Raw genomic sequence first — 24,235 nt, 5'->3', positions numbered from 1 at the left:
ATGTAAACGAGGTTGTAGCTCGTTGTCTACATTACTGCTGTTTGAAATAGGTGTTGTTTGTGTTTTAAGAATGTTTCTCGTATGAGTTATTGATCCGGGAAGTTCGAATCTGTGAATATACGTCCAACTTTACCGAACTAGAAAAGACGTGCCTTTTCAGCGTGAAGGTCGGATCCGACAGATTGCTTGTCGCTGGAATCTTATCATGTTGCATCTCGTTATGACAAGGTGTAACACCAAATGGAAATATTAGCTAATAATTTTGCTTTGCTGAAAATACGGAATTATGTTAGATACTGTACATATGATGTTTACACACTGTCACTGTGTTAGAAATAAAAGTCTTCTAAACGATAGCAGTGCCTTTTCTCTCCGTCTTTTATTGAGTCATGAATGAATCAGTACAAAGCCTCCAACGTTGGGGAGCGAAAGTAGCTCAACTCTTCTTATGTGTGGCATACACAGATATACTACAATAGTGAAGGGAGTTCACAATTCTAACCAATCAGAGCACACATTACCTCATAGATAACAATTCCATATGGCAAAGGCTCCTATATTCCTTGAGAGCCTTCGGACCTCTGCCATACACACTATTACAATCTACACACAACACAATGTATACACAGAGAAAGAAAAGGAGGGGGCTCCTTACAACTCCAAGTTAATATGAAACAGATGTTTGATAATGCATACAGAAAGGAATGCAGCAACTCAGCATCTCTCTTGGACAGAGCTGAGATATAGAAATAATATTTCTATTTCTTACACACTGATTACATACATTTAAAATGTTTTAAATTCAAAATTGTCTCTGACTACATCTAAATATTATTTTCATAAACACATATGTAATGGAAGAGCATGCTTATCTAGTTAAATAATAACAGTTTCAAATCAGACATGACATAATACATTAGAATTATATTCCGCCATAGCATTATTATACATAATATTCAGCATATAGTAGATTAATATGACACTATCATTAAAGCTTTGCTTTTGTCGTGTTCTTTTTTGAGGAGAAGAAGTCAAGTATTCAAAGTAAAAATTGTATTTATTAACAAGAAAGAATAAGTACAAAAATCATTCAGCCTGCTGGGGATCTAGTCTGCTTCACCCATAAGCTCTGCTCGAAAAGATCCCATTTCTCCTGTGTTCCCTTCTTTTCTACATTTCTGACCCAGGGTGTATTCCTTTGTTCTCCGGTTTTTACTCTTTTGATTGGCTTATTTTTGCCACCGGGTCATCTCCAATATTCTAAGAGATAAGTGCCACTCATTCCGTTGGTTTGTTTTTGCTGCAGTGGGATTACTGGTTTTGCCTCCCATTGGTTCATTCTTATCAGTTTTTTGCCTAAAGAATTTACAATGTAGGTACTGTTTCAAGGTTCCCCTGCCTAAAGAAGTTAGGACAAAAACTCTGATTAACATGGAAATGATAACTTATATCGTGTGTCGCGGCATCACGCCATGTCTGGTTAGGACATGGTGTCACCATTGCCTTCTTTTGGGCCTACAACTCCACGTGACAGGGATGGACCATTTAGCAAAATTAAGAACAGCACTTGTTTGCTACATTTTAAAGGAAAGAAACATTTTCATATGACTTTAAAGTAATAATAAAAATCAATCTTAACTTTTATTGATTCAGGCTTAGTTTTAAGAAATGTGAACCAAACCATGAGCTCAGTATCATGAACTAAAATGAATTGTGAAATGAGTGAATTGTTACACGCCTAATTACATCACACACGCATACCGCTGCTAACCGGAAGTAATAATTTATAGTTTAAAGTACTTACATTTATTTGTATTTTTTCACACCATCACACATCATGTCACTTTAGAAGACATTATTTTAACCTCTGGATGACGTTTATGCTGGTTGTTCTTTTTGGAGCTTCAATGGACCGACTGAGCTGAGATTATTATTATTTTTTTCTTTAAATGTGTTCTGCAGAAGACAGAAAGTCATACACACCTGGGATATCATGAGGGTGAGTAAATGATGAGAGAATTTACATATATTTACATATATTCCCAATATACATTCTCCTCCATGCTCAGTAGGGGGCGATATACATGAAGAATGTGAACCATCAAAAAGACAAGAAGAATGTGAAAGTGGAGATTTATAGTATCTACGCGACAAATCGTGCACTCACTAAATTCAACAGGTGCTCAAACGCGCTGCTGACAGTTGCAAGAGAGAGAGAGCGGGAGAGATTTACTCGCAGCTTCTGGAATTAAATATATTATATTACATTAAAATATGAAAGTTTCCCAAATCATGGGATCATCATGGGCCAACTTTGGTTGCCCTGGTTTGGGCATCTCTGTCTACACACTTTTGCATTATTATATTAAAGGGCTGAATCCATTAGATAGAACATTTTTACCTAAATTACACATTCACATGCAAAGAAAAATGAGGCAAAATTATAAAGACCACTTTTCAACATTGAAGTAACCATAAAACCCTGAACCCACAGAACATAAAAAGATGCGCTTCAACCTTGCGCATAACAGTCTCAACTGGTGACCATCCCCCGGAAATCCATGCAAGCTCATGACTGTTAGAAATGTTAACAAATTAAATATGTTGTTGAATAATGTCCAGGATCGAGTGCTCAAAGCTCAGAATGGATGTCTCCCATATTATCCTCTAGAAAAGATAAAACACATGATAACAACTATAGGCTAACCAAACTGTATCACTGTAATCAAAACATGCCTACTCAAAATAATTTTATTACATAACTTTTCCTCAACATTTCAGACATTCCAAGCTAACACAACTCATTTTTGTGATTAACCCACAGTATTTACCTATGTCCCAGTAGAGTGAGCCAAATCCAGCACCATACTTATTTGAAGCATTGCAGATATAAAGGCCACTGAGGTCAGGTGTCCGTATCAAGAAGTACAGTCTATTCCCCTCTTCTTTAATGGAATCATCAAGGATTGCCTGGTGCATCCTACTCCATGAAGAGGAAGAGAAGACAGTGATGTGCAAGGCTAAGGAGATGATTGTGGATAATAGGAAAACACAGCAGGTCTCAATTATCATCAAATTGGTAAAGGGTGGTGAGAGTCCTTGGAGTCTATTTTATCATGTATCCACATATTTTATCTATAGGCCCTCAAGGCTCCTGTCCCATTATACTTCTTTACATATGGAGATTTCTTTTATTTACTTATAACTTAGTACTTTCCATTTACTTTACATAGAGAAGAGTTTAACTTGTATTCCTTTGTTATACATTGTGTTAACATACCCATGACATCTTTTGCACATCTGTCTATTGTCTCTTGTCAGTGTCTTGCAAGCTGATCCTCATCTTAAAGGGTTAGTTCACCCAAAAATCTGCACGTTCACTGGCTTCTTCTATCCTCTGCGCTTCCACGTTCGTCACTTCTCAACAAAGCTTAAGCTATGCCTACGTCATATGCCGGAACTCGACTCTCTCTTGAACGCACTGACGGCCGTTACCAGAAGCCAGTGATTATAGTTTATAAAGTTATAAGTATAGATATTTTTCTCGCAAAAATGCATTGCTTTGCTTCAGAAGGCCTTTATTAACCCCCTGGAGCCGTATGGATTACTTTTTTGATGGATGGATGTGCTTTTTTGTGCTTCAAAATCTAAGGTACCATTCACTCCCTTTATAAACCTTGGAAGAGCCTGGATATTTTTTTTATATAACTTCGATTTTGTTTGGCTGAAAGAAGAAAGTCATGTACACATAGGATGGATTGAGGGTGAGTAAATTATGGGATAATTTTCATTTTTGGTTGAACTAACCTTTTAAGCATTTCAGTGGCTGTGCAAATGATAAATAAAACGTGACTTGACCAAGGGACAAACAGCTGGGACAAACAATCAAAAGGGAGGAGAAACTTTTGTTGTTGACAAGGCTGTGTGACCAATCAAATTGTGCAGTATTTTGGTTCAAATGTATCTGTCACTTGGTGGAAATTAGCCAATTATTTTATCTTGGGAGAAGCATGCAGAAGCAACATGGACAAGTTGCTGTATGATATGCCTTCATCCTTGGTGACCCCGAGTTTGAAACAATGACAATTCAAGGGACATTTATAATCTAAACATGTTCAAACTATAAAGACATGTTTTCAAAAGAAATCAATGGGATCTGACGTTATGAACACATGCTGCTGTCATTTGAAGGATAATATTAATTGATTTCATGTTACATTTTTGTTTACCTTTTACAATTTTGGTATTGTATTGGGTTCCACTTGACATCCAATTTAAAATCTGGGTTCTGAAGCAAAACCAGTTGCAATGCTGTAGGGTTCACAAACCTTCAAGCAGCACTTGTATTTATTGTAAATTTACATTTACGTTATTGTCACAATAACCATCCCACATGCACATTCTGTTTGTCAGTTTGTGAAGTGTATATCAGCCAAGCAATAAATGTAAATGTAGATGTAAATGTGTTTTTAATGTAGATGTAAAAGCGTGCGGTTCTCTTACTGTTTACTGGTTTAGAAACTGGAGGAATGCTGCAGCTAAACATTTTAAATGGACTGCTTATGGATCATTATGGAATCAATACTAAGAGATCAAATAAAAAAACATCTTATAAACAAAGATCCTATTGGGTAATATAACTAGGAAATGTAAGCACAGCGTAGTTCTAGAGGGAAGACTAGCAACTGTACATCATTGCACCATTAGCTGGGTAATTCCCAGCCAGTCACATGTAAGCCATTGCTTTATAAGTCTGCTCACAATCTATCAAATTGCTGTTTCAGTGTGCTAATGCGGCAACCTCCACCACCTCACCACCACCAGTTGAGTCCCGTCCTGCACGGGGGTAGGCTCCTCGCCCCTGCCTTCTATCTCCAGCAGGATATGACAGTTCCGAGTACTACAACTTCGGACTGCCAGACGGGGCCTACGCCTAAGAGAGACTTTACTTTTCTGTTTTATATTCATCAAATAAATGTCATCTTCAATTTCACTCAAGTCTGCGAGTCTTCCTGATAGAAGTGAAAGGTTCAACACCACTCAGGAAATACATGTATCTACACAATTTGCAACCACAAACCAGTGGATAACTTGTGACTGAGAGTGGATAATTTAGATAACAGTAACTGCTTTTTTGTTAACCATTACTGACAGTCCACAGTCCATAATTATACAGTTACAATCGGAATTTTGTAATCTTGTCTTTTGAGAGTAAACTATTGAGATGAAAGTTTCTAATAAATGTCTTTTAAGTTTAACAATCACATTTTGGTTAATACTCTGGAAAACATTGCCATTCCATTGATATTACATGTACTGATAAAAATCTACTTACTAAAAGACAAGCAGTGCTGGGTAGTAATGGATTACATGTAATCTAGAATATTTACTCATATTACAAAAAAGTATGTAATTGGATTACATTATATTTTATAATGTGCATAATCAGATTCTAGATGCATTTTTTGGGATTAAAAGAATACATCACCAATCAGCAGTAATTTACTAATTATGAACCTGAATTGTAAAACAGCAGTCTGTATAGTACAGTATATACTGTATTTTAAAACATCTTGCCATGTGTACAAATTGAATATCTCTTCATAAATATAAACATGTTCTTATTGTCTTGAGTAACATAAATTGATGACACTTTAAGCACCTTTTTTAACTTAGCAACAGACAACTAGCATGTTTCCATTTGATTTTATGTTAACTAATGTTTAATGAAAGTGTTTAATTGGTACTTAATACATTTAAAATTACTGATTAGAATTTAATAAAAATATGAAATAGTTAATCCAAAAGTAATCATCTTAGATTACCTAACAATGTAATCTGAAATATTATGTAATGGATTACAATTTAAATTGTTTAATTTGTAATAAGTACCATATTACATGTCAGAAGTTATCTACCCAGCACTTAGGACAAGATCACATGTCCTACCTGTGCCAGCTGAAGCTGGCTGCAGGATTGGCATCTGCCTCACACTGATACCCATGTACACTGGAGAAGTTCTCAAGTGGTGACACAGTGACCAACTGAGGTGGATCTATAAAACACACAAACAAATACATGCTGATCAATTAATCGCATTGAAAGTGGCTTTAGAAGTCAATATAGAGTATATTTTGTTTTATTTCCATACCACTGAGAACCCTACATTTGACAGCAATACATATTGCAATTGAGCCAGTCAGTTTTCAAAGGACGTGTTTTTGCATTCTGTCTGGGCTGTTTTAAATTTGTCCTTCTGAGTACATGTGCGTCAGATGGACGGGTTTAAAGCTGTGCACACTTTCTTTTTTAACACAAATTTTTGTTCTCAATAATTTTACATTATTATGTATTAATGCAATCCAGTGCAAAAACAATTCACTCATATCTATACTTATGTAATATATCCTACCTCTTCTATCAGTAGAAACTGTATGTCTGAATCTAAGAACTAAAAGGAGTGAATTCAAGGAATGAAAACCGAAAACAAACAAAACGGAACAAAGTGATTTTCTATTGTTCCGGAGTGAAAACGCTATTTTTAAATATCGGTAGCTGGTTGTTAATTCCGTTCCAATAATTTTTCTATAAAACCAAAAGACAAGAGGATCAGTACATTTCTGGATCTACACCACATCATGTTGCCCGAAAAAATGAAACATGCTTGGATCCTGAAGGAAACTGTTGGATCACAATTTTCTTTGCCTAGTTATTTGCCTGTTGTGGATGTTGCATTCTGTAAATGAAGACCTTTTTAAAAACTAAATGTAATTACTACATACTTTATACATGCACAGCTAATCCAGATATAATGAAAGCATTATTAGAGATAAAATGTGTATTGCTCAGTTGATTCTCTTATGAAATCTAGCAACACTTAAATAACCAACGTTTACCACATAGTATTGTCATTTTAAAAAGATTTTAGAAAAGTGTTTTTTTGCTCAGAACAAACAAAAATGTAAAATATTGAGTTTTTAGTCCCTGGTCTTAACATATATGTCATATTTGTTCACAACTTATTTATATACATATTTTCCATATTTTATAAAAATGTCCTATTTTATTTTATGTGCACTGGAAGCTTCTTTTACCAAGACAAATTCCTTGAGTGTGTGTAAACATACTTGGCAATAAAGCTCATTCTGATAATGACATTATTTTAGTAATCATTTTTGTCTTTTGGAAAAAATGGCTTTAACATATTTTCAAGGTGTTACGTTCCCGTGTTGTCTGCCCCGTGTTTTCTGTTTCACATGTCACTTATCCCGTTCCATGTCACGTTTTCCTTGTTGTCCGCTCCGTGTTTCACTTGTCTTTGTCTAAAGAACTACAATTCCCACAATTCCCGGCCTCCCTCGCTGCCTGCACTCATCATTGTTCTCACCTGTGTCTCGTTTAGTCTTCATTGTGTCTGTGTATTTAAACCCTGTTGTTTTCCTTTTCCTTTGTCGTTCGTTGTATGGTTACATGTCGTTCCCATGCCCCTGTTTCCTGCCCCTTCGTTTATGTTCTTCAGCTGTGTGTTCTTTTTGTGTTAGAGTTAGTTTTTTTCCCATCGTGGACTTTTCTTTGTGTTTATTGTTTGTTATCAATAATAAAGCCGCTTTTGGATCCTAGCCACCCGTCTGCCTTCTCCTGCTTCCCACATCCTACATTACACAAGGCTTAGTCCATTTATTTGAGTAACTTTGGATATATATATATATATATATATATATATATATATATATATATATATATTATTATTATTTTTTTTAAACATTTAAAGATAACTATGTATCATTATTTCATCATTATATATTGAATTATTTTTTATATGAGGGGCTTTCTCCGCAAATATTTGTAAATGCGATTAATCACGATTAATTAATCGGGACACCATGTAATTAATTCGATTAAAAAAAAAAAAAATATATATATATATATATATATATATATATATATATATATATAAAATCGCTGTCATTTTCTGCATATCGCATTTTGTGGTCCGTTCTGCATAATGCTGCGGCTCATTATAGCTTATCGCAGCCCATTAGGTCTGTTTCGCGGCCAACCTACCGGACCACTCGGTTCTCTCAATGGCCAGTCTGCCCCTGATCGGCCCCAAAATGCATCGGCCCAACGGGAAAACGCCCGGTATGCCAGATTACCAGTCCAGCCCTGTCGACTATGCCATTACAGACATGGACCCCTCCTATACATGCATTCACTGTCAGACCAGTCTTCCTTATAAAACCAAGGTCAAATGAATATGTTCCTAAAGAATATCCAACACCATAGAACAGCCCAAGGGCCCAGCAACCTATTCAAACTAAACCCAACATACAAATGGTCCCCAGAATATGAGTCTGAATTCCTTAGTGGAATTAGCTCCAAAGAAATGTCCAGCCTAATTAATAGATTTCATATAACATAGTTTATGGCTAACAAGAATTATGTAAATTCTGCAGTACAACAATTAAATGATATTCATCAAATGTGCTCAAAGCAAACCGACTCCATACAAACAAGAAAACTAAACTAAAAACTGGGGATGTAAAATTAAAATAAAACTCTCAAACAAAAACACAGGGAGCCACACTAAGATGAAACCAGACAAAATTGTGAAGCACTCAGGGTTAATAAAAATACAATACGCCACAAAAAGCAATGACACCTAAACCACACTCTTAATGAAATTCAAGCCTCAATTAATAATAATCAGTTCTGGGAAATATGGAACAGTCTGAATAAACAACACAGCCAGGACATACAAAACTGAGAAATATGGAAATTCTATTTTAAAAACACATACAAAGAAATTTCACCAGAAAATATCACACCTGAGCAGAAAAACATTCACAATACGCTGTAAATTGAAATCTACTATAAAAAAATAGTGACTCAATCCGGGTGGCGGAGGATGAATCTCAGTTGCCTCCGTGTCTGAGACAGTCAATCCGCACATTTTATCATGTGGCTTATAGAACGTTTTACCACGAAGACATAGCAGGTGTAGAGGCTTCACGCTATTTTCTGCGGCATCCACGCACAACTCACCACGTGCCCCACCAAGAGCGAGAACCACATTATAGCGACCACAAGGAGGTTACCCCATGTAACTCTACCCTCCCTAGCAACCAGGACAATTTGTAATGTTTAATGTGTGTTCATGTATTTCATGTTTTTAATTTTGAAAAGTTCAAACTGCACTTGGGTTCTCCATCTTCACGTCATCGTCTTTGTCTTCGCCAGCGCCAGCAGCTCTGTTACACAATTTGTTTGCTTAGGAGACCTGGCTGGAGTCACTCAACACACCCTTGATTCAAACTCGTGACTCTAGGCATGGTAGCCAACGTCTTCACTTTCATGCACATGTAAAAGTTGTAATTTGATTGCTCTATTTCTCTTTTTACTCTCAGTTACTATCAACCAACCATCTAGGATGTGGCACCAGAATGAGAGAAAGTAGACTACTAAACCTACTAAGTAAACATTTACAGAATTAGATGTCTAGCCTCACTGGTCAATGACCACTGCAATAACAAACATGAATCTAAGGGTTTGAAATGTCATCAGTGTGGTTCTGTGCCTCTTCTACTTACAGTGAACAACAATCTTATGATTCATTTCCAGATCCTCTTTCAATGTAGAATGTCTCACCACACACTGGACATTGTGCTGATTCATCTCTACAGTTGGGACTCCAATCAAACTGCTAGTGACTGTGTATGTCCCATCCAGATGTTTAACAGCGTTGGTCAATACCTTCACAGAATCAATCAAAGTGCCCAAATGCCATGAGACCTGGGCGGCGGGCTGGGATCTGGAAGCTGTGCAGGTCGCCAAGGGAACCGCCGAGAATCCAACCATGGGAGTTGCATCAGTAGTCACACTCACATTCGCAGGCCTAACTGTGGCTGGTGAACATGAATAACTAGATCAGTTAATAACAACTTTTAAAGCATTATCACATTAAATCAATTTAATGAAAATTATGGAGAATATGAAAAAAAAGCAGGAAACCGATGGAGTGCGTACTACAGGTAGGGAATGAGGTTTTGCCCCAAGTGAAGGAGTTCAAGTACCTCGGGGTCTTGTTCACGAGTGAGGGGACAATGGAGCGGGAGGTTGGCCGGAGAATCGGGGCAGCAGGGGCGGTATTGCACTCGCTCTATCGCACCGTTGTCACGAAAAGAGAGCTGAGCCGAAAGGCAAAGCTCTCGATCTACCGGTCAATTTTTGTTCCTACCCTCACCTATGGTCATGAAGGTTGGGTCATGACCGAAAGAACTAGGTCGCGAGTACAAGCGGCCGAAATGGGCTTCCTCAGAAGGGTGGCGGGCTTCTCCCTTAGAGATAGGGTGAGGAGCTCAGTCATCCGTGAGGAGCTCGGAGTAGAGCCGCTGCTCCTTTGCGTTGAAAGGAGTCAGTTGAGGTGGTTTGGGCATCTGGTAAGGATGCCCCTGGCCGCCTCCCTAGGGAGGTGTTTCAGGCACGTCCAGCTGGGAGGAGGCCTCGGGGAAGACCCAGGACTAGGTGGAGAGATTACATCTCCACACTGGCCTGGGAACGCCTCGGGGTCGCCCAGTCAGAGCTGGTTAATGTGGCTCGGGATAGGGAAGTTTGGGGCCCCCTGCTGGAGCAGCTGCCCCCGCGACCCGACTTCGGATAAGCGGTTGAAGATGGATGGATGGATGGATGAAAAAAAAGATCTGTGTAGGCAGTTCTTGCTTATTGTAGTTTAAAAGAAATTAGATCCATTAGCAAACTAATAAAAGTAGTTGAACGAAGGCTGACAGAAGTCAGTAAGTCTGTACAAATCATATCACATCACAGGCTAATTGTGTTGCTCAGCAGCTTTCATGAAGCTCAATTACTGTAAACCACAAGACCTGTGTGGTAATGGGGCATGGCCGAGCGAGCTATTGAGAGCAAAGCCTTGAGGAAGAAAAGTAAGTATTTGCAACTGTGGGAAATGATCTCTAACAGTTGTTTGTGTTTGCAGTGTGAGCTGAGACGGATAAAAGAGCAGTCCAGGCCACCGGAGGAGAGAGACTGACACATGCTTGCTATGCCCCATTTGCATTTGTATTATTTTATTTCTTAAACAATTATTTTAAGAATATATCATTATATTATTTACAATACACATATTTTAATGATATTTTAGGGGGGGACAACCCTCCCAGTGATTTCCACCTATGGCTGTGACACTGTGAAGTGGAAATGTGAAGTGGAAATGTGTGTAGTCTCTGCTTCCTCATGACAGAGAGTTCACAACCCGTTTTTATCTGTTTTTATTATTCCAGTTATCTGCTTAGGAAGTATTTTACCAAGTTAAAAAACATTCCATTGATAATGTCACAACTAAAGTTTGTACAGCCGCTGAAGACAGATAATATTGTGTTTACATGTGAAATCCCATACAGTATATGTATATGTTTATTAAACATTTGACTATGTTAATATTTTCATGCCAATAAAGCTTCTTTAACCTGAATAAAGCTCCCATTGATTTGACGGCATACAAATAAAAAAAAGCCTCAGCAAAAGCCCTGATGAAAAATTAGCCAAATAAATGCACAGAGATATGTACCTTTGACCCACACTAAACAATAGAGATTGGTGCATGCAGGAAATAAAAGTAATTACATAGAAGTTACTGTATAATCAAGCCTCAAAGTCTGTTTTAAAACAATATTATAAGGAGGAATGAAAACATGCAAAACAGGTCTATTGTAATTTTTCAATAGCGTGAGAAAGTATTGTGGCATACAGTATGTTCAATAATGACAAAAATGTAATAATGGCAATTCAAAGTGATAAAATATTTAATCTCAGAACAAATTGTATCTAAATGTACTAAATTCTCTTAATCTGTCAGAGAAAAACATAATTTCCACATTGAATATATACAGTATAATAGGCTATACCCCTACACAGATATTTAAAATGCAACAGTAATAAGGTGAATTCATTGTGGCGCAATTTGAGTTCAGATTAAATTATATTTTATCTATATGATCTAAACTAAACTCTATTAATCTGTTTGATTTAAACTACATGTTGTCCACATTGGCTATACTGTATTACTATATACTTGTATTCTGGATTTAAATGTCTGCATTGCTAGCAACAACTTGCTTATCACTAAACCACAAATATTAGGCTAATGATGTAAAGTGAAAATCACTTACCTCGTTCTCCTTTGCAGATGAAAAAATACAAAACAAAAGTTATTGTCTTTAATTGAAGGGAAAACATGCTTATATAGAGGGAAATGAAGTGAGTGCCTTCACATATGTCCCAATGAAAAGAACACAGCTGGTTGTGAGCGAGTCCCTTTCACTTTCCAATCCATACTCTTGTATGGGTTGTCACTTGACAGGCAGCCAATATTAATATGAAATACCCATTAACTCTTTAACTAAAGATGGTAGTGAGAAACATATCACACCATTCTCAGTCTGTGGCAATAAATAAAGATTGTATTCTATTTAAGGACAAAGCCATGCATGATTGAGTGGCCATTGGCTCACAAAATTTCATAGTCTCACAAATATGCTATATGTGCAAAATCTGCATACACACTTGAGCAGGATGAGCACATATGGTGTAGGTAAAGGAAATGTAAACCACATGTGTGAGAATGTAGCCTACATGAGAAGAGTACAATGACAGAATGAAAATATGTCTTTGTATCAACTCCCTGAAGAAGGCACCGCAAACATCCAACGTAAAACATTTTATTGTCAGTACTTTTCAGTGTAACAAAACAATCAACACCACTGCTTTTCAGCAACATGAACACACATTAACGGGGTGCTTTCAGCTTCACACAGACACACACAGCTTCCTTGTGTCTTTCTCTTTCTGTGTCTTTCTCGACTGCAACTCTGGTTGCAGCTTTATCCCTAATTCACTAATTCACTCCTGGTAGGGTTGCACCAGCTGTGGGTAAGGTCTCACTTAAGTCAGTGCTTAATTTGGTTGCACCGCCTGTTCTTAACGCAAGACTTAACAAGTAGGTCGTAAGCTCTGCGTAAAGTAATGCGTAGTCATTTACCTGAATTGTTCCAATAAACAACCTTTACAGAAGTGTTAAAAACCACTCATACTTTCTATCTATTACTCCATCACTTTCTTTTTCTATCTTTACATCACTCTTTTTATTCTTTCTTTCACTCTATCACTTTAAAGGGTAACTAAACCCCTGCTCAGAGTCTGACTCCACCCACTAGCAATATTTGAAAAATGCTGGAAAAGTGGGCAGACCCCAGCGGGGAAACCGAGGGCAGGGCTGAGCGGGGGGCGTGCACCTGAGACCCGTAGTGACGGATTAATTGACAGCTGCTGTCAGACTCTATGTTATTATTATTCCTCACACGGTCGCAAGACGACATGTACATGAATCTGGCATGGTGAGCTGGAACCTGCTTTCGTCAGCTCTCACCGCTTACGTCTACGAACTACCGCAAACAGCCAATAGGAAAATTCAACTGCAGTAGCCACAGTTCAACCTGAAGAGGGCAGCATTCAGATGTTTTTACACCATAGTGTAATGTTGTTACAGTTACATTACTAGGTTCGCAATGTTCAGTGTTACATTAGTTAATAATAATGTTGTGTTTCTACCTCATTATGGGAGGGGTTGGAGTTATGTGGGAGGAGGGGAGTTTCTTCTTGTTGTCATGACTCCTCCGGGGGGGTTGTGTGTGAGAGGCAGCGTGAGACAAGTGTTAGACGGCTGTGATATTGAGTGTAAAGGCGAGGGTTACGGCCATAACAGTAGCCCTATATTTGTGAAGTGTTCAATAAACACGAAAAGAGTTCAGTTGTCGTAGTGTTAAATGAGAAACGCTACATTTGGTGTCAGAAGTGACGAACTTAGCGCAAATTCAAGCTGGACCGCAATGGACGCTAAGATGGATGCCGGGGCTCGGGTTAAAGTGAAAGTAGAAAAGACGAAGGATGAATGCTTGTGGACAAACGATCCTTATGTGGAGCAGTGGTCTGTGAGAAATGCAGCTGGCTCTATGGAAGCTGCCGAAGCCGTATTTGCTCCGCCCTTAGTCCCAGATGGTGAGATCGCACAGCACAGTTTTCGCGCCGACATGACAGCGCACGCATACCCCAGTACGGTGCCTTCACACAATGACGCAGGGACACGTGATGTAAACAAACATGGCGGCGCCCATATGCGGATCGGATACGTTGGAGATTCAGACCAAACGCTCGCTATCAAAACACCGAAGTACTCGGGTAAGGCAGATTGGGATGCTTTTAAAGCGCAGTTTGAACTGCTAGCTGATGCTGCTGGTTGGACAGAAAGACATAAGGCTTTACAGTTAGCTCTGTGCCTCACTGATGATGCAGCTGCCTGCCTGATACTGTTGAGCTCTGGGGAGAGAAATGATTATGCAGCATTAGTTGGGGCTCTTCAGAGACGTTTTGGACAATGTTATCAGCCTGTCCTTTTAAGGACTGAGTTTAATAACAGGTGCAGACAACATGGAGAGCCATTAAGAGTTTTGGCTAATGACATTGAAAGCCTATGCAAACGTGCCTACGCTGACATGCCATCCACAGTCCAGAATGAGCTAGCTAGAGACCGATTTATCCAAGCCCTTAGCCCAAGAGAACTACGTATTCAAACGCAGCTGGCTCATCCTAATACTTTAAGTGAAGCATTGGAGCTTGCTGTGGAAAGAGAAATAGTGGGAAGTGAAATGGAGCAGGATGTCCTTCCACCAATGGTGCGAACTGCAATTATGACTGATCCACCCACCAGAGAGCCTATACAACGAGATAACACAGCACGCGCAACAACAATGCAGCAGGGCCGCACAATGTCAGAATTTCGCACACGTCGTCGGCTTCTAAGCTGCTGGGGGTGTGGCCAGCCAGGCCACCTGATTAGACAATGTCCCAGGTTCAGTGGCATTCAGGGAAACGCCCAAGGGCCCGTGTAGATGGGAGGACGCGGGCCTGTGATGATACTCCCCAAGGTATGCCCACACCTCAAGAGGTGGGTTGGGGGGTGGGGGAATGTGCTACATCGGCCCCTATGGAGACAGTAATAACAGTGGGGTGGACTTATGTCGGAAATTTCTGCCACATACCAATTTTAGTGGGGGGAGTCGCATGTACAGCCCTGGTCGACACAGGATCAAATGCAACTTTGGTGCGGCCTGATCTGGTCCCAGAGGGGACTGCAGTAGAACCGACATTAGCTCGACTAAAAACTGTGACTGGTGATTTCGCCCCAATAAAAGGAAAGGGGACCTTTCTGTTCAATGTCGGAGGCCTGTCTGTGTCGTTCCACATGTGGGTGGCTGATGTGCAAGACCCCTGTATTCTTGGCTTAGACTTCCTGAAGGCTATAGGTTGTGTAGTAGACTTAAGCAGAGACGTACTTGCTCTTCCTAATGGACGCTCTGTGCAAATGACCCCACCCTCCCCATGCCCAGGTCCTTCGCCCATATTTGTGTACGCTATGGAGACCTCAAATCATGCCTCTGCTGCTGTGTCCTCAGACCATAGTCTTCCACTGCACGTCATGACCCATCCAATAACCCTCCATCAGCAGCTCGACCCAAATTGCTATTCAGATAGAAAACACATGCTACCCCAGGTTGGCTCAGCCCAAAGACCCGTACAACTCAGTGAGCAAGATTTGGAGCGGGTTTCAGCAGTAAGAGACATCTGGACCAAAAACCATGATGGGCTGAACCAACAGCAGCAGGATGACTTATGGCAGGTCATGTCAGATTTTAAAGACATTTTTGATCTTAATGATGATGAAGTAGGCCTCACACATCTTGTGGAGCCTGTTATTGATACCGGAGATGCCCAACCCATCAGAGTACGACCACGGCGTCTTCCCCTTACAGGAGGGGGCAGACAAAGAGCTAGAGTTAATGTTGAAGGCAGGTATAGTTGAGCCATCTGAAAGCCCTTGGGCATCGGCAGTTGTCATGATGCCCCGGAAGAAAAGTTCCAGATGGCGGTTCTGTATAGATTACAGGCCGCTTAATAAAGTAACAAAAAAAGACTCATATCCCTTACCTAGAATAGATGAGTCACTCGACTTAGTGGCCGGCTCATCCTGGTTTTCCACCCTTGACCTTCGAAGTGGCTATTGGCAAGTGCCACTGTCAGCAGAGTCTGCTGCAAAGACTGCATTCTGCACAAATAAGGGTCTCTGGCAGTTTAAAGTTCTCCCTTTCGGCCTTTGCAATGCCCCTGCAACATTTGAGAGGCTCATGGACAAGGTATTGAGTGGAGTTCCCCATCAGGAGTGCCTTGTGTACTTAGACGACCTTTTGATCCATGGTGGTTCGTTCGAGGCAGCCCTCGAAGCCCTGCGGCGAGTACTGGAGAGGGTAGCGGCAGCCGGTCTGAGGTTGCACCCTGATAAATGCCACTTTATGAGACGTGAGGTGGAATTTCTGGGCCACAAATTAAGGAGTGAAGGCATTGGCACTTTGGAGGAGAAGATTTGTGCCATCAGAGACTGGCCGACACTCACTGATCAGAGGCAACTGAAAAGTTTTCTGGGGCTAGCCTCCTATTATAGGAAATTTGTGAAGGGGTTCTCTTGTGTAGGAGCGCCGCTCTTCCGCCTCCTACAGAAAGATTGTAACTTCGATTGGTCTGAGGAATGCCAGGAAGCATTTAACACACTCAAACGGGCATTGATGGAGAGCCCTGTCCTTGTTCCCCCTAACACTGCTTTGCCTTTTGTCCTAGACATGGATGCTAGCAACGTTGGCATGGGGGCAGTCCTGTCGCAAGAAGGGCCAGATGGAGAGAAAGTCGTGGCTTACTTCAGCAGGGTGCTCAGTAAGAGTGAGCGGCGCTACTGTGTCACTAGACGGGAGCTCCTCGCCGTGGTCATGGCCGTGAGACACTTTAAATACTACCTATGTGGGGCAACGTTCACAATAACAACAGACCATGCTGCACTTCAATGGCTGTTGTCCTTCAGAGAACCCGAAGATCAAGTGGCACGATGGCTGGAAGAACTTCAATCTTATGACTTCACGGTGGTCCATAGAGCTGGGTCCATTCACGCCAATGCGGATGCATTATCTAGACGCCCATGCGCTGCTGAAGGTTGCCGCCACTGTGATAAAAAAGAGATGCGTGAGAATGAGCTATGTCAAGAGAACATGGCAGTGCAGCCTGCCTGTGGGATGCTTAGGGTGTTTGAAACAACAGAATGGAGGCTGCAACAAGAACAGGACATGGATCTGCAGCCTGTGATGAGATGGACAGAAGGACAACAGAGACCCAACTGGGGGGACATTGCAGGATTTTCTCCGGCTACTAAGGGTTTGTGGTCCAAATTTGACACACTGTGACTGAGCAATGGAGTGCTTCAACGAGCATGGAAGGAGCCTGCTACAGGGGAGTAGAGATGGCAGGTGGTAGTGCCAAAAGTGTGTGTGAGAGGCAGCATGAGACAAGTGTTAGACGGCTGTGATATTGAGTGTAAAGGCGTGGGTTACGGACATAACAGTAGCCCTATATTTGTGAAGTGTTCAATAAACACGAAAAGAGTTCAGTTGTCATAGTGTTAAATGAGAAACGCTACAATATATTGTAGAATTAAAACACTTTATACACAAATGTCAAAAAAATTACTTGAATCAATGACCAGTACTAATAAAGCCCCATTCTTACAGATCATTAACCTAAAAAAAGTTGGTTTAGGGTTTAGTTACCCTTTAAGTCATGGAAAACTGTTGCAATGAGTCAGTGTGGTTTCTATGAGTGAAACTCCTATTGAATACCACTGATCTGATTGTATATTAACAAAAATTTAATAGTTACAGTTAATAGTTACAATAGTATCAGCATCTGTTACAAAATAATTGTTTTCATTTTTATAATTTTCATAACTTCCAGTTAACCTGTCAGATTTGTGATTTTTGCAACAGCTTCTTATAGCTTATGTATTGCATTGTTTAATTTAAGTGGGTAGTTGTTAATTTTAGTCCTTTTTCCCCTCATGAAACATGAATGAAACATGAGTCAACAGTTAAAGGAATAGTTCACCCAGAAATGAAAATTCTCTCATAATTTACTGATCCTCACACCATTACAGATGTGTATGACTTTTTGTCTTCTTTGCAGATGTTGGGGAAATTATCCTAATAAAGTAAGACACATGAGAAGTTGTGAGGAGGAGGATGTTGTGGCTGGGCCGTGATGGAGCATGGCCTGAGCTGAATCAGCTGATCAGCGGGAGAGTGAGATAAGGGGCAACCGGAGACGCCGGTTCAGGAGAGAGAGATGTATGCGGCCACGCTGCATGTGTGTCTGTGTCCTTATTCTTTATGTTGTTTTAAGTTCATTTATATCATTAAAGTATATGTTTACTGTTCAGCTGGTTCCCGCCTCCTCCTTGCCCATCCTTATACCATTACAGTGGTGCTGAAATCTGGGAGGGAGGCAGGATGCACTATCACGGTGTCCTCGCTGCTGCCGTCTGCCAGGGAAGCAGCCATGGCCGTCTGCCTTGGGATGGAGGGGTCGTTGCTGGCATCTGCCGTCTGCCAAGAAGGAGAGGAGCGGTTCCGTCCTCCAGGGGCCGGAGGACTCGCTATCGTCCGCCGGGGGCGTCTCTTGCTCTCTCTCTCTCTGTGTCTCCACTCACCCTTTTACTCTCCCCATGCATCCCCTCTTCTCTCCCCCAGGTTCGCAGGAGTTTGGGTGGACCACCGGCTGATGATAGGTGTGGGTGAGAAACAGATCAATATTTACAGTAAGTCCTTTTTTAATATAAATCTTCACCTTTGACCAGCATCGACCAGTAGGTGGCGTTATGCATGGAAAATGAAAATCGCAAAAAAACAAAAAGAAGAATGTGGACGTGAAAGTGGAGATTAAAATGAATAAGGACTTAAATATGGATATGTTTCTCACCCACACTCATCATATCATTTTAGAAGACATTAATTTAACCACTGGAGTTGTGTGGATTACTTGTATGCTGCCTTTATATGCTTTTGGAGCTTCTAAATATTGGTCACCATACACTTGCATTTTCTGGACCTACAGAGCTGAAATATTTCCCCAAAAATCTTAATTTGTTTTCTGCAGAAGAAAGAAAGTCATACACATCTGGGATGGCATGAAGGTGAGTAAATGATGAAACAATTTTCATTTTTGGTTGAACTATTCCTTTAAGTACTATCTGACATTAACCCTTTTTAAGTTACCTCACTATCACTGACAGCACACAAGGACAGTTAAAAACCAGTAGAAGGAGCCATGGCTCTATAGTGTTACCAGTTTGGAATCCTTTGCAAAATCTGTATTGTCCTCATGTAGACCTAAGGTTTAATATTTTAATTCTTTGACCAAAACTGTGTACTGTATGGGTGAAACGTTCACAAATGTTGATTCCATCTTTAAATACAGTACATAAAATTCTATTAGACAAATTTATTTAATACTTTACAAGATTAGGGGAACATAATGAAGTGACTTACTCTGTATGAGTTTATTTATGGTCACAGGTAAATTGAACTGTAGCTAATATTATTTCCGTATTACAGTGTATACATATGTGGCAGGATAAGTGATTAATCATCATATTAGCCTGTTTGGGGTATGGCTTTGGCAGACCAATGAGGTGGGAGCTACCATACTATTTATAGACTTACTTTAAAGGGTGTATACGTGTCCTGGTGATTCTGGGTTCCTCGCTCCCTGGCATTTCCGTTTCCGTTCAGGTATGTTGAGGCTTTGCTCACGGTGTAATGATGTGAACATCTCAAGGCTAATAATACAGTTTGATTAGAGCGGAGCTATATTTATATGATAACAAGTTTTTAATGATGCTGAAAATAAAATATATATTTTTTATGATACTCACGTCTCACTTTCTCTTATTTCTTTGCTTTCAATTGGTAAAACTTACCTGTGTGCCCTTATTGAGAGCACTGACGTGCGGTCTGGGTAGGCAAACTAGGCACTGCCTACCCTGCCAAAATTCAAAAATAAAATGTTTAATATATAATAAACTTGTATTTGTATTTTTACTTTTTATTCTTGTGATTTATATATGCAATATGTGTGTTATTCCAGTTGTTTAGACGTTATGATGACAAATGTAGCAGTTACGCATAATCAACTAAAAACAAATGGTAGAATAAGCAGTGCTTTTACGGTCCATTCATTGCAGATGACAAGCGGCAAACCCATGTTGCGCATGCGCACTTCGATCCTGTATTCTTTAACATGTACGGCAAAAAGCACAAATCTGCTGTGCCTTTTGACGTAAATATGTTATGCCCGTAATCATCTCCGTTATGTATCAGACATGGACCAATTAAAATCGAGATATTCCTGGACATTTGCGTAGCTAACGTCATTACACCACAGCTAGCCAAATTCAAAATCAAAATGACAGCACCGGCCGTAATCACGGAATTAAAAAATTTTTCCAAGCTCGATTTTAATTCCAAATATGAGTTAATTGCAAGAGTGAGGTCTACGCCAGCCTTGGATGGACTAGTACAGCAAAAGGGCCCAAAAAGTATCCGATCATTTCAAAGTGATTGGTATGTAAGAAAAGATTGGCTATGTGGCTGTGCTAACAATCAGCGGCTGTACTGCTATCCCTGCCTGCTTTTTTTCAACCAGTCAGACTGTTTGGACTTCAGCGGGATATTGCCGATGATATGGTGTGTGTGTGTGTGTGTGTGTGTGAGAGAGAGAGTGTGAGAGAGTGTGTGAGAGTGTGTTTGTGAGAGAGAGAGAGAGAGAGAGAGAGAGAGAGAGAGAGAGAGAGAGAGAGAGAGAGAGAGAGTATACGATAAACATCCTGATTTGTACATTTCTTGATATGCCTCGCTTGTGCGTAACGTTCACTGTTATTACGTATTATTAGCTTAAACAATAAATCAGGTAATCTGGCTTTCATAACTCAGTGCCTAGCCTCTTTAAGACATCACCGCACGTCACTGATTGAGAGTACTTCCCTGGCTCTCCCCCAGGGTTGTGTAGTTGGATTTAACTTTGAGAATGCCACACATATACAGTGTGTGGCTCATGAATTACTCACAACATGAAGCTAATGTATTGTAGATTTAGATTTATAATGGTGTCTGCTGCAAATACAAAAATCATTACAACAGTATCAGCTGCCATGTGGCCAGGGTTGGGAGGGTTACTTTAGAAATGTATTCCACTACAGAATACAGAATACATGTTGTAAAATGTAATCTGTAACGTATTCCGTTAGATTACTCAAGGTCAGTAACATATTCTAAATACTTTGGATTACTACTTCAGTATTGGTAGATTTTTTTCACCAGTACAGTAAGACAAAATATATGTTAAAAATAAATGATCTGAAAAACCTAAATATCTTATGCAGTGTTGTTTCTAAAACAAGATTAATCAAATTGATCTTGTTTTAAGGATTTGTAGATATTTTTACCTGAAAAACAATACAAAAATTATTATCAAGAATATGATTTTTGTCATAATATCAAAGGCCTTACAAGAAAAAAGAAATTATGATCCAAAGTGAATTTTCTTGATAAAAAAATATGATCGTGTCTGGTAACATGTGCATGTAAAATGGCTAGAAACTGCATTTTAGCTTAGCGTAAAGCTGACAATTTACACAAGGTTTATTTCTATTTCTTCTGCTCCAAACGTACTTCATACTTACTTCTCTGTTTGCTCGTATGAATGTAACACATCATAAGAAAGTGTTTCACTGCTGTTCAAATGCACTTTGGATCACATCATTTATATGTATAAAGGTTTCCATCTGAAAGGACTAAATATTAAATGAAACAATTGACAATAAAATGCAAAGTAATCTCTTCAGTAATCAAAATACTTTTTGAATGTAAATGTATTCTAAATACCAATTATTTAAATTGTAACTAGTGGAATACAGTTACTTATATTTTGTATTTTAAAGGCGTAACCCCATTTTGTATATGTATTCCATTACTCCCCTACCCTGCATGTGGCACTGTTAAGGGATACTTTGCCCAAACATGACAATTCTGTGATTCTCTGGAACACAAAATTAGATGTTTGTTAGAATGAATCACATTTTACTTTCATTATGAAAAAAAAAGAAAGTGAATAGTGATACTACCTGACCATGTACCACAGGAAAAAGTAATTTGGACTTGCAGTGGCAAATGAGATTGGATTGGCTGTTAGTCTCACATGGTCTGATTTCACGAAAGAACAAAGCTATTGTTTCAGCCATCTGACAAATTTTTTTGATTTGGCAAGATCACAAGTGCTGAAACATGTTACATTTTCTAAGTATCAATAGTCATGATAAAATGTGAGTGTGTGAGTAATATGGTAACTGAAGTGACATCACATTTACATTCTATGTATTTATCCAAAGCATGATGTTTTTACCTATACATACATATCTCTGAGAACTGAATTCAATCTTGCCGTTGGTTGCGGCATACTCTTGTTGAGCTATAAGAAAAAAGCAATTGAAATTTCTACATCTTTAAAGAAATCTCACATCTATAGAAGTTGTGCTTACAGAATAGGTTGTGTAAATTCTATCAAGATTATAATTTAAACAAAGCAAGCAAAAAATGATGTCTGGTTCTCAGAATCCCAATGCAGCCAGGGAAAAAGTAACAAAAACAAACAAGCTTCCTGTGACGAGTCTGGTCCGTGTGGGATAGAGGAAGCATGGTACAGGTAACCGTTTCTTCAAACTCTTTATTCACAGAATAATAAATCAGCATTTGTCTGCTTTTCAAATATCCACTCTAAACACACAAACACGCTGCTGCGCATCTCTCTCCCCTTTCTCTTTCTTTGACTCTCCTTTTATCAGTCACCCCAGGATTACTGGAACGAGAAACAGCTGTTAGACATAATTCCCCTCAGGTGTGAATCCTTACCACTTTCTCTCTCTCTAAAAAAAACGCTCAATCATGCCGTCATCACCCCATACCCCCATTTCTGGAAAGGAAATCCACGTCAGACATCTGTGCCCCGGCCTGTAAAAGCCTGTAACCTCAGATACCAACGGGTGATCCGTGCGTAAAATCTAGTGTCTAATAAAATCGAGCTGTGCCTAACTGATCAAGCAATTCATTAACACGAGGCATTGGGTATGCATCAAATTTAGACACTGCATTTACTTTCCTATAATCTACACAGAACTGGACCAACCAGTAACTCTTAGGGACCAGCTAAATTTGGCTGGACCATTCACTGTGGGATTATTCTATTACTCCCATCTTGAGCATAGCATCCAAATCTTCCCATACCACTTTATTTTTGTGTTCGGGAAGTTGGTAGGGATGACTACGTACCACTCCCCTCGGGGTGGTCTCGATGTGGTGCTCTATGAGATTCGTACAACCGGGTAGAGGTGAGAACACATCTGAAAACATATTATATGTGATTTGAGATGGCGAGAGGTGGTCTCCACAAGGGACTGGGTTGATTTGACTAGTGACTTTGGAATTTACCTCTGGCCCAAGCCCCTCCCTCTACAGAACTACCATCGCCAAAATCCCATGGACCGCCTCCCTCCATGCTTTCAGGAGGTTGAGATGGTATATCTGACATGCATTGCCTCTATCCATTCATGTCACCTCATAATCGAGATCCCTATGTGACCTGCCATTGGATTATAATAAGCTGTCTGGAATAACATTTCCCTTAGGCTCTTCCACCGCGTTTCAGCGGCTTGTAGGGGACTCATACGCCCCTGGCAGTGGCCCTGATCACTCCAGGCGGTCGGTTAGGAACCCCTTCTCCCCTCGCGGTCGACGGCTGTCCACCGCTTCCAGGCGGCTGGGCTCCTCGTCCCCCGACAGATGGCCGCGGCTGCTCCGTTGGGGTGGACGGTAGTGGCGAGAACTCTACTATGGCGTATCCCTCCTCCTTCACGGATTTAGACACCAGTGTAACATAGTCTAATGGAAAGGAGGCGAGAACCGACTTGACAATATAAATGATATTTTAATTGTAAACTGAAACAAAAGACAGGCTTGATTAGCCTGATAAGGGACCGGGTGTCCGCCCTGCGACAGTCTCCTACCACAATACAAAGACAAACTACCTGATGTCGTGGACGTGGCGCACCGACTTGGTCGTAATAACTCAAGGAACAACACACTTAGAGTAATAATCTTCCAGTTCACTTCACGCTTCTACAGGGATGCTGTCTGGCGCGCTGCCAAAGATTCGGTCTTTCTGAAGAACAACTACCTGAGAA

General features: G+C 40.1%; 1 protein-coding gene across 2 annotated transcripts; it reads right to left on the bottom strand.

The window, feature by feature from the left end:
- Nucleotides 1-291: 291 nt before the first annotated feature.
- Nucleotides 292-12,432, bottom strand: LOC127658584 (poliovirus receptor-like). 2 transcript variants are annotated; one of them, XM_052147951.1, is made up of 5 exons: nucleotides 12,186-12,432; nucleotides 9,591-9,905; nucleotides 5,950-6,055; nucleotides 2,832-2,983; nucleotides 292-2,667 (listed from the first exon to the last, which is right to left on the bottom strand). In XM_052147951.1, exons 1-5 carry the CDS (start codon nucleotides 12,250-12,252, stop codon nucleotides 2,633-2,635), a joined length of 675 nt encoding a protein of 224 aa, XP_052003911.1. In that variant the 5' UTR covers nucleotides 12,253-12,432; the 3' UTR covers nucleotides 292-2,632. The 2 variants fall into 2 exon arrangements, with proteins under 2 accessions (XP_052003911.1, XP_052003912.1); XM_052147952.1 differs by having other exon boundaries at nucleotides 2,832-2,980.
- Between the last annotated feature and the right edge of the window lie 11,803 nt (nucleotides 12,433-24,235).

The sequence above is a fragment of the Xyrauchen texanus genome, chromosome 18 (assembly GCF_025860055.1).
Source record: "Xyrauchen texanus isolate HMW12.3.18 chromosome 18, RBS_HiC_50CHRs, whole genome shotgun sequence".
Lineage (NCBI taxonomy): Eukaryota > Metazoa > Chordata > Actinopteri > Cypriniformes > Catostomidae > Xyrauchen > Xyrauchen texanus.
This window is presented reverse-complemented; position numbering and strand designations above follow the sequence as displayed.

What these genes read in the sequence shown, in the direction of transcription:
- LOC127658584 (XM_052147951.1), bottom strand. Translation starts at nt 12,252, where the DNA reads ATGTTTTCCCTTCAATTAAAGACAATAACTTTTGTTTTGTATTTTTTC. An exon ending in TCATAAGATTGTTGTTCACT is followed by an intron (nt 6,056 to 9,590) that starts GTAAGTAGAAGA and finishes TGTGTTTTATAG; the next exon opens with ATCCACCTCAGTTGGTCACT. An exon ending in GCCAGCTTCAGCTGGCACAG is followed by an intron (nt 2,984 to 5,949) that starts GTAGGACATGTG and finishes CTCTTCATGGAG; the next exon opens with TAGGATGCACCAGGCAATCC.